This window comes from Notechis scutatus, chromosome 2, assembly GCF_049901735.1.
Source record: "Notechis scutatus isolate UNSWTSFEM ecotype Mainland chromosome 2, rNotScu1.2, whole genome shotgun sequence".
Taxonomy (NCBI): Eukaryota; Metazoa; Chordata; class Lepidosauria; order Squamata; family Elapidae; genus Notechis; species Notechis scutatus.
The window spans coordinates 12,706,832-12,718,601 of NC_142010.1; the positions used below are offsets into that span (position 1 = coordinate 12,706,832).

At 59.8% G+C, this 11,770-nt stretch overlaps 1 protein-coding gene across 1 annotated transcript; it reads left to right on the top strand.

Moving 5' to 3' along the window:
- The first annotated feature begins 329 nt into the window (after positions 1–329).
- Positions 330–9,723, top strand: BRD2 (bromodomain containing 2). The gene is given in 13 exon segments (XM_087953567.1): positions 330–1,041; positions 1,320–1,629; positions 2,531–2,668; positions 3,179–3,320; positions 3,494–3,715; positions 3,900–3,962; positions 3,965–4,272; positions 5,813–5,941; positions 6,033–6,305; positions 6,410–6,618; positions 6,832–7,148; positions 8,563–8,685; positions 8,813–9,723. Coding segments are annotated over 13 exon segments (2,394 nt in total). The 5' UTR covers positions 330–1,012; the 3' UTR covers positions 8,944–9,723.
- Positions 9,724–11,770: the final 2,047 nt, after the last annotated feature.

Genomic DNA, 11,770 nt, shown 5'->3' on the forward strand with positions numbered 1-11,770 from the left:
GCCGAGGACGACAACAGCCAACGGCCGCTCTCCTCTGGCCGTCCCGCCCCCGCGCGGCGCGGGGACCAATCGGGAGACAACGAATGGCAGCGAGGCCCAATGCGCGAGCCGGCCGCCGGAGTCGGGGGCGCTGGAGGGGGCGGCAAGCGGCAGGGTGATTGACTCGAGTCTCGGCCAATGGCGGGGCGCCATCGTCCGGCGGTCCGCCCCATGCGATCTGTCGAGGCTGCGAACGGGCGTGGCTGGGCGGGATGGTGACATCAGCCCTTCTCTCGGCCAATGGGGAGGCGGCGAGCGCCTATATAAGGGCGGTCGGGGGCAGGCCGAGAGGCGCCATTTCGTTGTAGCTAAGGAAGGAGCTCTTCTCTGCGCGCGCGAGGGGAGCCCAGCGCGAGTGCGGCGAAGAGGGGGCGGACTCTTATCCGGAGAGATCGTCGTCGCCGACGGGCCCCAATCGCCAGCCGTCCAACTCGGATCCTCCTTCCGGCTTCCGTAGCGCTGGCCGCCCCCGCCCGTCCCACCCTTCAGGGAGAGCCCGCCGGCCGAGGCGGAGCGCGGCTACCGTAGTCCGTCCCTCCCCCCCGCCTTACAATCCACTGCCATCCGCGGCTCCGCTCGCTACGACCGTCCCGGCTCCCGGCGCTTCCGGACGCGGCGGCTCCCGGGACAACGCGAAGCCCCGTATTTCGTGCCCCGCGGCAGGCCCGGCGTCCCCTGAGGGCGTCGCGAGCGGGAACTCGCCTGCAGCGCCGCACAGCTGCGGAGGGCCGCCATTTTCTGAGCTTTTGCGCCGTTCGGCCGACCGAGGAACGACAGGAGGAGGAGGAGGAGGAAGGCCCGGCGCTCCCGCGCGGCCCGCCATGCAGCGGCCCCTCCCCGCGATGCGCCTGTGAGAGCCGCGCGCCCAGCAAAGGTGGGGGGCTCCCCCGAGGCCACGGAGGCGCCGGGGGCGGCGGCGGCTGCAGCGGGACCCTCCCGGGAGAGAGCCGGCGGCGGCGGAGCATCGGCGGGCATGCTGCAGAACGTGAACCCCAACGGCAAGTAGGTACCGGCGGGCAAGAGAGGCAGGGAAGGGAGGAGGAGGGGCGGGGCTGGGCCCGGCGGCGGGATTGCCTAGCAACCGGCCGCCCTCTTGCAAGCCTTCCCCGATGGGAGGGAGGTTCCCGCTTGGGTCGGTGCAGGGAGGAAGGGAGCGACCGGGCACCGGCCTCTCCCAGGTTTGATCGCTCTTGCTGGGTCAGCGCTTGGGGTTCTCCTGCCCCGGTGGATCCTCGCCCCGCTGAGCGCCCGTCGCTCCCGCCCCCCCCGCCTTTTTGCAGGCTGCTGGGCGAGGGCAATGCCGGCCTGGTGGGCCTGGCGGTGGAGTCGACGCCGGGCAAGCGGATCCGCAAGCCGTCCCTGCTCTACGAGGGCTTCGAGAGCCCCACCATGGCCTCCGTCCCGGCCCTGCAGCAGCAGCAGCTGTCGCAGGCCGTCCCGGCTCCTCCCGAAGTCACCAACCCCAAGAAGCCCGGCCGGGTCACCAACCAGCTCCAGTACCTGCACAAAGTGGTGATGAAAGCCCTCTGGAAGCACCAGTTCGCCTGGCCTTTCCGCCAGCCGGTGGACGCCCTCAAGCTGGGGCTCCCGGTAACCGACCCTCCTTCCCTGCTCTTGGGGGGGGGGGGTGGGTTTGTTGTGATGGGGGGCTGCGGACGGGCACATCCCGCTTGGCTGCTCCTGGCTCTTTCCCCGCGAAGCCCCTCCCTGGGTGGGCGAGCGCAGGGCACCTGGTCCATCGTCTCCGGCTGCTGCCGCCGCCACCACCACTGGGTCGGCTTTTTGTCTCAGTCTCCCCCCCCCCCGGTCAGGAGGCCGCTTCCCTTAGCGGAGCGACAGTCAGTCAGGGTCCTTGTGAGTGGTTAGGGTCTCTTCCCACACGCACCCCCACAACCACCCTGAGAGTGTCTGGGTGGGGGGGGGGCCGTGTGGAGGTTGCGGCTGGTCCTCCTCCCTCATGTCCCTACAAAGGCATGGATGAGAGGATGGAGCTGCTTTCTGCGCCCTTCCCCTTCTAATCTCTTGTGACCTGAATGCGTTTTGCAGATTTCCCATCCATGACTTTGTAGAAGACATCAAGCGGCCCCCCCAAATTAGCGGTCGGCACCTAAGGAGTTAAAGCCCGGAGGTAAAATTGTTTTTGCCCACCAAGGTGGCTACGTAGCAGCGCAGTCCTTTGAGTAGGGTTGATCCTTGGGGGGTGGGGGTGGGGGGGCGGAAAGCTTTCTCAGGTGTCCCCAAGGCCAGAAGGGAGTGAGGGAGGGGGCTTCCTTGCGTGTTGGCCAGATTTTCAGTCCGCTTTAAAAGAGCCAGGCAGGGTATCTTGTCCTCCCACGTGCGTTGTTGCCCGAGGGCTGCTTAGTTGCAAGGTTGCCTAGACAGTGAGGGGCACCCCTGGGTGTCTGGCTGCGGCTTGCATTGCTGCGTGAGGAGCGGCTGCGGTGTCCCTGATGGCCAGGGCCTGCGTGTCCCCCCCCCCCTCTCTCCGCAGGACTACCACAAGATCATCAAGCAGCCGATGGACATGGGCACCATCAAGCGGCGCCTGGAGAACAGCTACTACTGGAGTTCGGCCGAATGCATGCAGGACTTCAACACCATGTTCACCAACTGCTACATCTACAACAAGGTGAGCCCAGAGACGAGGCTTGCTTGGAGCCACCTCTGGGCGCTCCTGGTCCCCCCTTCAAGGGACGAAGGCCTTGGCTTTGAATGGCTTGCTTTTAATCCTGAGCACCAGGTCCCTAATTGGCTACGGCCGTGCCGAGTGTGAGTTCAGATCTGCAGGAAGTTTTGCCTTGGTTGTTCTAGTGCAGTTGGGCCATCGTGGGAGGAAGTTGTTTTCTTGTTGTACAAAGGTCTGGTTCAAGCTAATTTTGGGGATCCATTGGGAAATAAGAACCGTAACCTCAGTTATGTGGACTGTTGAACCCTCATCCGCTCTTTTTGGAAAGCTTTTGCGGGCACCCCTGTTTTGGCGGCGCAGTCTTGAGTTGTTTTTAGCGCTGAGCTTTTTAATATCGGCTCTGTCTGAAGGTTTTGGTAGGAAAGCGGTGCTTGAAGCGGGAGCAGCATCCGTCTGCAAAGCTTTTGACTGCAATCTGCTCCTTGCCCTTTGGCTGATTGTTGCTCGTTGCAGCCCACAGACGATATTGTGCTGATGGCCCAGACGCTGGAGAAGATCTTTCTGCAGAAAGTGGCCCAGATGCCTCAGGAGGAGCAGGAGATTGTCATCACGGTGGCCAAGAACAGCCACAAGAAGGGAGCCTCTCGGGCAGCAGGTAAGCAGAAAGGCGCAGAGGTCCAGGCACTAGGTTGGGGGGGGGGGAACAACCCAGGGGAAGGTGTTAAACCCTGTGTCCCCTTACAGGTGTGTGTGCTCTGGTTGGGAACGGGCCGTGGGGGGGGGTGGACTTGCTGCTTCGGCTAATCTCTGGCGATTCTCTTCCCCCAGCCCTCCTGGCCGCAGCCAATGCCGCCGCCCAGCAAGTTCCGGCCATCTCTTCGGTGTCCCACACCGGGTTGTTCTCCAGCAGCACAGACATCCCTACCACCATCATCAGCATCCCCCACCCCTCCGTCATCTCCACCCCTCTCCTCAAGCCACTGCACTCCACCGCGGCCTCCCAGCCGCTGTTGGCTGTCCCTGCGCCCACGCACCCGGTGACCAAGGTGAGCTCGGAGCCCCAGGCCGGGGGCACCGGGGTCGGCTAGGTAGGAAGCCCGGGAGGTGGGCCCCCAGGGGCTTTGGCTGCCGCCCTCTGGAAGAGCGTGTGGTCCCATCGGCATTCCCCCCCCCCCCCAAGCTACACTACAGCACCCTGGGAACTCACCAAAAGCTGCTTTCTTGCCGTCCCCAGAAAAAGGCGTCAAGCGGAAAGCGGACACCACGACTCCCACCCCCACAGCCATCATTGCCACCAGCGGGGAGAGTCTTCCCCCTCCGCTGCCATCTTGGAGACCAAGGCAGCCAAGATTCCCGCCCGGAGGGAGAGCGGGCGCCCCATCAAGCCTCCCCGCAAAGACCTGCCGGATTCGCTGCAGCACCAGACGTCCAAGCGAGGCAAGCTCTCGGAGCAGCTCAAGTACTGCAACGGCATCCTCAAGGAGCTCGTCTCCAAGAAGCACGCGGCCTACGCTTGGCCCTTCTACAAGCCCGTCGACGCTTCCGCGCTGGGTCTCCACGACTACCATGAGATTATCAAGCACCCGATGGATCTCAGCAGCGTTAAGGTGAGCTGGAAGGGCGAGGGACGGGTTAGGGTTCCCTTGAATTGCTGGGGGGTGGGGTGGGGGAGAACCTTGGGAGAGGGGAGCCCCCAGGAGGGGGATGGATGGCAGCAGGCAGTCTCTCCTTGGGCGGGGAGAGTGCAGGGACAGAGCCAGGCGTCAGGCAAGGAAGTCCCTGGTGGCTTCCTTTTCCTCACTTTTGCCTCCCTCCTCTGGGTGAGATGAATCTTATCTGTGTTGCACCTTCTATGTTGTTTCCTTTGTAGCCTCCCTTCGTTAGTTTTACAAATGACTCCAGTGGGGGAACACAGCAAGACACAATTTTCTGGTTTTCCCTCATAACGTTGTGGGTTGGGTTGAAAGAGGGACTTGCAGTTTCCTGCTTTCTAGCCCGGTGCTTTTGGCCGCTAGACCAAACTGGCTTTCTGTGTAGAGTACTAGCGTTTAAAAGAGGGGAGCTTATGCTTCCCTGCCCCCTAAAGGCGGCCATCCTTTTTCTTCCTTTTCTTTGCAATAAAAGAGTGTAAAACCCTGGCCGAGAGAGAGAGAGAGAGAGAGAGAGAGAGGGTGGGGAAAGGCTGGGCGTAGGGCATAGCAGAGGAACGCCCCCATCCCGCCCCGCCCCCTGAGCATTTCCTCAACAGTAAAAGGACATTTCCAAAAATGCTGCACTTCTGCTTGGCGGCCTTGCTTTTGCAGGCATGATATTCTTCTGATTAAAATTGGAATTCTGATTTTTTGGGGGAATCGCCCCCTCCTTTCCCCCCACCCCTTCTTCTCCTCCTTCCCCTCCCCTCGGAGGCCCTGAGTCAGGAGTTGCTGGCGCGGCTCCAGTCCCGCGTTGCCTCAGGAAGGGAAAGGCAAAAAGGAAGAGCCGCGGCGGCGCTTTGCAACGGCAGCAGCGGCTCCTGGTTTTGCCTTTCCCTTCCCGAGGCAACGCGGGACTGGAGCTGCGCCGGCGGTAGCAACTCTGACAGCCTCAGCCGGATACCTGAGCGGAGCCCGGGCGGTGCGGCGGAGGCCGCTGAGCGGCAGCAAAGGGAGCTGGGCCAGCCACAGACCAGCCTCCGTGCAACACGCCGCCGCCCGGCCCTGGCGAGGGAAAGCAGCGGGCGCTCCTGGGCGCGCGGCGGGGGTCTCTTTTAGGCGGCCCGATTTTTTTTTTCAGAGCAGAATATCATGCCTGCTTTTGGTGTAGGGAAGGATGGCAAATTATATAGTGCTGGATATTATTTCCAGGCACCCATGTCAAGTAGTTCAGCTGGTGTGCAGGAGGGGCACGAAAGTGGTGGGTAGTCTGGGTGATGAATGATGGGGTGGGCTCCCTAGACTCCACTTGGCCATGTCCCCGGGACACTTTGCGGAAGGCTAGAGGGACGACCTGCAGCATCCTCAATTGGGAATTCAATGGGTCCCGTGGGGAGATTTTGTTGCCAAGAGATTGTACGGCCGTCTTGCGAGTGCGTTGAAAGCTCTGGATTTCGTGGCCTCACGGTGTTCCTTCTCCCCCTCATTTCCCTCCCCTTTGTCCCTCCGGCCTCAGCGCAAGATGGAGAACCGGGAGTACCACGATGCGCAGGAGTTTGCCTCCGACCTGCGGCTGATGTTCTCCAACTGCTACAAGTACAACCCTCCTGACCACGATGTGGTGGCCATGGCCCGCAAGCTGCAGGTGAGCCGTGAGAATCCAATGATTGGGGGGGTGGGGAGCCTTTTGGTGGCCAGAGCAATAATGGGATTTTGTCTCCGTGCTCGTCCTGCAGGACGTCTTTGAATTCAGCTACGCCAAGATGCCTGATGAGCCTCTCAACATCAGCCCCCCCTCAACCTCACTCCCGCAGCCGGGTCTTCTGATGAAGTCCTCCACAGATGACTCCTCCAGCGACGAGGAGGAAGAGGATGACGACGAAGAGGGGGACGACGACGAAGAGGGAGATGAAGATGAGAGCAGCAGCGAGAGCTCCTCGGATTCCGAGGAGGAGAGTTCGGACTCCGAAGAGGAGCGGGCCAATCGGCTGGCTGAGCTGCAGGAACAGGTGAGGCAGCCCCCACCACCACCACCACCACGGCCTTTGTGGGAGCCAGGGGAGAGAAGGGAGAGGGCCCTGGGTAATTTCTCCTTCCGCCTTTCCTCCTCCAGTTGCGGGCAGTGCACGAGCAGCTGGCCGCCCTCTCCCAGGGGCCGGTTTCCAAGCCCAAGAAGAAGCGCGACAAGAAGGAGAAGAAGAAGAAGAAAAAGTCGGACAAGCGCAAAGCCAAAACGGGAGACGAGGAGGGCCGCGCTCACCCGGCCCAGCTGAAGAAGTCAAAGAAGGCCGGCGGAGGCGGCGGGAGCAGCGGCGGGAGCAAGTGAGTAGCAGGGATATGTGGCGCGAGGGGGGAAGACGTCAGCTGGGTGATGACTCTCTTTCCCCGGCGGATCGACCGTGGCGAGCTCTGTGTGTCAAAACAAGCCAAGACAGTCTGACAGCTGCTGCTCCTTCCCTCCCCGACCCCCTTTTCTGGCGGGCGAGGGCCGGTGGGCTTGCCCGTCACCTGAACGCCCCTCTCCCCCTCGGCCAGGAACACCAAGAAGTCGGTCCCCAAGGCGGTGGTGGCTCCCCCGATGCCCGTGCTCTTTGACTCGGAGGAGGAGGAGGAGAGCAAGCCCATGAGCTACGATGAGAAGCGCCAGCTCAGCCTGGACATCAACAAGCTGCCCGGGGAGAAGCTGGGCCGGGTGGTGCACATTATCCAGTCGCGGGAGCCCTCCCTGAGGGACTCCAACCCGGAGGAGATCGAGATCGACTTCGAAACCCTCAAGGCCTCCACGCTGCGGGAGCTGGAGCACTACGTCCTCTCCTGCCTGCGCAAGAAGCCTCGGAAGCCCTACAGCGAGAGTGAGTCTGGCGCCCGGGGGCGGCGGCGGGGGATAAGCCGGCTCTGATGACGCCCAAGGGGCTGGGCCTGCAATTGGAGAGGGGGGAGGGGCTGGCAGAAAGGGGGCCCCTCTGGACTAGGCTGGCAAATCTGGCCTTGCCCTGTTTCATGGCAGGCAGGCAGGCCAGGTACCCCCAGGGGGACGGGGAAAAAAGAGCAAGATGCGTGTCTCGTCCTGCCCCCGTTTGTCTCCCGCGTTGCCTTTGGTTTTGCAAAACAGCCTGGATTGGTCCTCCTCCTCCAGTGGTGGTGGCGGCTCTATGTTGCTGCTCTAGGGCTCCTGGGAGGGTTTCAGGGCTAGGTTCAGGCAGCCCCTCTTCTACACACACACACACACCACACACACCCCAGGTAGAGATGGCGTCTCTCTTCACGGCGCAGGCAGTCCTGATTCCAGGGAGGGTTTCATGCTGGCCTTGTTTACCAGAGAGCCTGGATAGGAAAACCACAGAAGGATTTTTCTCTTGGGCTGGGGGGAGGGGAGGGAAGAAATCTCTGGGTATAGCATCAGCATGATAACCACGGCTGTGACCTTCCCCATCCTGTCTACTTGGGGAGGAGTTTTGCAGCCCTTGAGGGATTCCTTTAGAAAGCAGCAGCTGCTTTGCAACCTTGAATTTTGCATTCCTCCTCCTCCTCCTCCTCTTGTGGGCCTTTGTCCTTGAACTCCCTCCTCCTCTGGGCAGCTGGATTTGCCTGGGAAAGCCTCCCCATCATCGCCTGGGCCTGCCCAGCCCTGTTTTTAAGGGGGTCGTTTTAGGAGGGGGTGTGCCCATTGGTGATGCTGGCCTCACTGCCCAGGTTGCCGTTGAAGCTCCCCAGCTGTGGAGGGGGGAGCAGGAAACTCTCTTAAAAAGACAAACCCTTTAAGGATTCTGGTCTCAACTTGGATTTCCTCCGAAGGTCCTGATCAGTGGTGTTTTAGGCAGGGCTTAGTTGCATCCCCTTCCAGCCCACTTCCTCCACTGCACATCACGCTGCCCCAGATGCCCCCTGCGGCTCTTGCTGCTGTTTTCTCCAGTGGAGGAGGAGGAGGAGGGCGGGGGAGCATCCATCTTGCCCTTCTCTTCCCAAGGTTTGGCTCCCACAAGGCCTTTTCAGGACTGGAGACCCTGGTTGCTGGGCTCACCTTTGACAATACCAGTTGTTGGGGTTTCTTTTAACCACGGTTTAACCAGAGTTGGGTGGGCTCATAGACCATGCAGCCTGGAAACAAGGCTTGTTATAGGGTAGCAATAGGGGTCTCGGACCCCAGCTTGGATGGCCTCTGTTGCTGGACGGCTTGTCCTTTGCCGGCTGAAGCAGCCCAGCAGGGTTTGTGCATGTGTGGCTAGCCCCACGGGACTCCCTTGACCAGGATTCTCTCCTCCGCAGCCCTGAAGAAGCCGGTGGGCAAGACGAAGGAGGAGCTGGCCCTGGAGAAGAAGCGCGAGCTGGAGAGGCGCTTGCAGGATGTCAGCGGGCAGCTGAACTCGGCCAAGAAGCCGCCCAAGAAAGGTCAGTCGGTCTCCAGCCGCAGCAGGCGCCGTGGGCTCTGGGGGAGAGGACGGGTTTTGTTTTTTTTTGCCTCTCCTGGTCCAAGGCTGACCACCTTCCTGTCCCTCGTTCCCTCCTCCTCCTGCAGCCAATGAGAAACCGGAGTCTGCCCAGCAGCTGCCCATCTCCCGCCTGAGTGCCAGCAGCTCCAGCTCCGACTCCAGCAGCTCCAGCTCCTCCTCCTCTTCCTCGGACACAAGCGACTCGGACTCCAGCTAGGCGGCCGCGGGGGCGAGCGAGGAGAGACGGGACGGCGGGAGGGAGGCGCCGGAAGAGGAGGCCGGTTCCGCAGGATCGGAACCCGGAAGAGCGGGACGAGCGAGGGCTTCCCAGGGTCAGCGTTGGGAAGGCTCGGCCGCTGGCTCCCCTCTCCTCCCCACTGGACCGCGGTGGGGGCGACAGCTGGTCCCCCACCCTGTTTGTGCTTCGGTTGGAGGGGGGTCGCTAGGACTGTGTACAGGTTGTTCTAGGAGGGGAGGCCGCCTTGAACTCCAAAGCCTTTGTGTAGTTTTTATCCGGCATTTAGCGAGTTTTGAGTTTGGTGACGCTCTTTCTCCGGAGAGACAGAAGACATGGCCTGGGGTGGGGTGCGCTTTCCCCCCACCTCCGTGCTCCGGCTTGGAGCCCCCTCCCCTCTCAGGTGGGGGAGGGGAGGAAAGTTGCCTCCTCCTCACTTACTCCCCCACCGGCACTCGAGGTTCTTTATTTATTCCCCTCCCCCCCCCCTTCTTCTCCCCTCGTTGGCTTCCCTGGACCCGGAGTGAGTGCAACCGTGTTATGTCCTTGGCACAATCGCCACCGCATGTTCTTTGCCCCTCGGGGGCGGCTGCCCTTCGGAAGAGGAGAGGCGGCCCTCTTGAGTTTTTTTTACGTTGACTGTATATTTTTTCTACTGTTTCTTTGATTCCCACTTATTCATCTTCTAGGACTCTGTTCCATCTTACTGTATGTTAAATCTTCTGGTTCTTTAACATGTAAATAAAACAAAAAATGGTACAAGCCGGTGTCTGGAGGGGCTGAGTGGGGTGTGCAGAGGTTGAAGGGTGAGCTAAGGCAACCCTGGGAGTTGAGGGCATAAAAGGGGACCTTGTTCCCCTCCTCTGTTCTAGAGAGAATTTGCAGGGGGTCTCCCCCCCAAGCCCAGCCCATCCTTGAGGGGTCCCCAAGAAGGTGAACATCCCACATTCCAGCAACTGGCCTGATGGGGATCACAAAGGGGGGAGGGGTACGGTCTCTTCCTGTCCTCGGATGCTCCTTTGGTGCAGGAGAAACCCCGAGTGGCCGTTTGGGTGCTGCGTAGAAGGTTTTAAGTTTTTATACACAGTTTTTCCCTTGGAGGGAAAGATTGGAAATGTTCTGTCTTTAAAATTGCCGGCTGAATATAAAGACAGGCTAGGCAAACTCTACAAAGGCTTCCATACGAAGTTTCTTTATTGGAATCACAAGGCATCCTCAAGGTATAACTCACAGTTATGTGGCGATTCATCTTAAATCTTGGTGCACAGTTGACTTCGTAGTGTGAAAGTATGGTGGTCTTCGTCCCATAATTCTGGGGTTTCCCACTGTGGAGGGAAAGATTGGAAAGCCGCTTCCGTTTTCCTCGCCGATATCTGCCCCCGTCCACTTCACGGCCCCTGCCCTGTAACGATTCAGCAGGACTCCTTTTGCCATAATGGGGCCTGCCCAGCCTGGTCGCAAAACAGATCACCCCAAGGGTGCTTTTTCAAAAGGCAACTGGACTTCCTTTGTTTTGCCTTGAAAAGATTTTGCTTATCATCCCTCGGTTCAACTGAAGGAAGTGAAACGTCTTCAAGGAAAAAGAAAGGAAGTGCCGTTAGTTGCCTTTTGAAAAAACCACCATTGGGACAGCTGTGATCTGGATCATAGATAAAATGTCACATATTTTTTATTTTTCCAGGGTTTTTTGGGTGGCAGCCATTAAGCAAATCTTTGCCAAAATCTGGAAGTAAACAGTTGCAGTCACGGCCACCAGATTTTAGAACCAGGTCATTTTGTGATGGTCGCTAAATGTGATTGGTCATAAATAAAGGACTATACAAAAATCGGTGCAGATACTGAGATGGGCAGCCATATATGCAGGTAGTCTTGCTTACAGCCTTGGTTTAGTGACTGTCCAAAATCGGAACGGCACCGGAAAAAAGTGACAACCGGTCCTCGCATCCTGATGATTAAAATTTGGGCACTTGGCAACTAAGTGTGTATGTATTACGATGGGTCGCAGCATCCCAGGGTCATGTGGTCACCATCTTTTGGAATTAGTGGGGGGAAGAGACCCAGGCGTGAGGCCTTGGGCCAGTCATTCTGCCTCAGCTCCTGGAAAGAGGCAACGGCAAACCACTTGTGGGAAACGGGGCAAGAAAGCTGCGGCCGATCCAATGAACCCGACCAGCCAGCCAACATCAGTGAGGAAAAGCGGGCCGGTGGAGCCTGTTGTTCCTGGTCCCCTTGCCAAATTCTGTTAGGGGTGCCAAGTAAGGCCAGCAGGAGGGTGCTTCCAGAAGCTTCTTTCCCAGGCAAGAGAACGGCTATTACTCAGGCGCATTTTCCCGCCTTTTAGGCCCCGCCCACTCAGGCTCACCTGACCTATGTGGTGCTGGGAGGTTTTCCCGCCTTTTGGATTCCCCCTCCCCCTTCTCTGAGGCGGCTGGGAAGTTTTCCTGCCTTTTAGGCTCTTCCCCTCAGGCTCACCTGGCCCAGATGATGTGAGGATTTTCCCGCCTTTTAGGCCCCTCAGGCTCGCCAGGCCTGTGTGGTGCCAGGATTTTCCCGCCTTTTAGGCTCCTCAGAAGCAGCTGGGAGGTTTTCCCGCCTTTTTTTGCTGAGGGAAGAAGAGGAGCTACAGGGCTCCTGGAGGGGAGCCCCCTTGGTTGCCCAGCAGGAAACATCAGACCCAAAGTCTCCATCTCCTCCATTAAAGCCCCCCAGCCTTGAGTTTTGGAGGCCAGGGGTGGGTGACTTGGTGCTCACCACACAGAGCTTGAATTACAACTCCCACATTTGTGTGCCCCCCCCCATGGCACCCTGT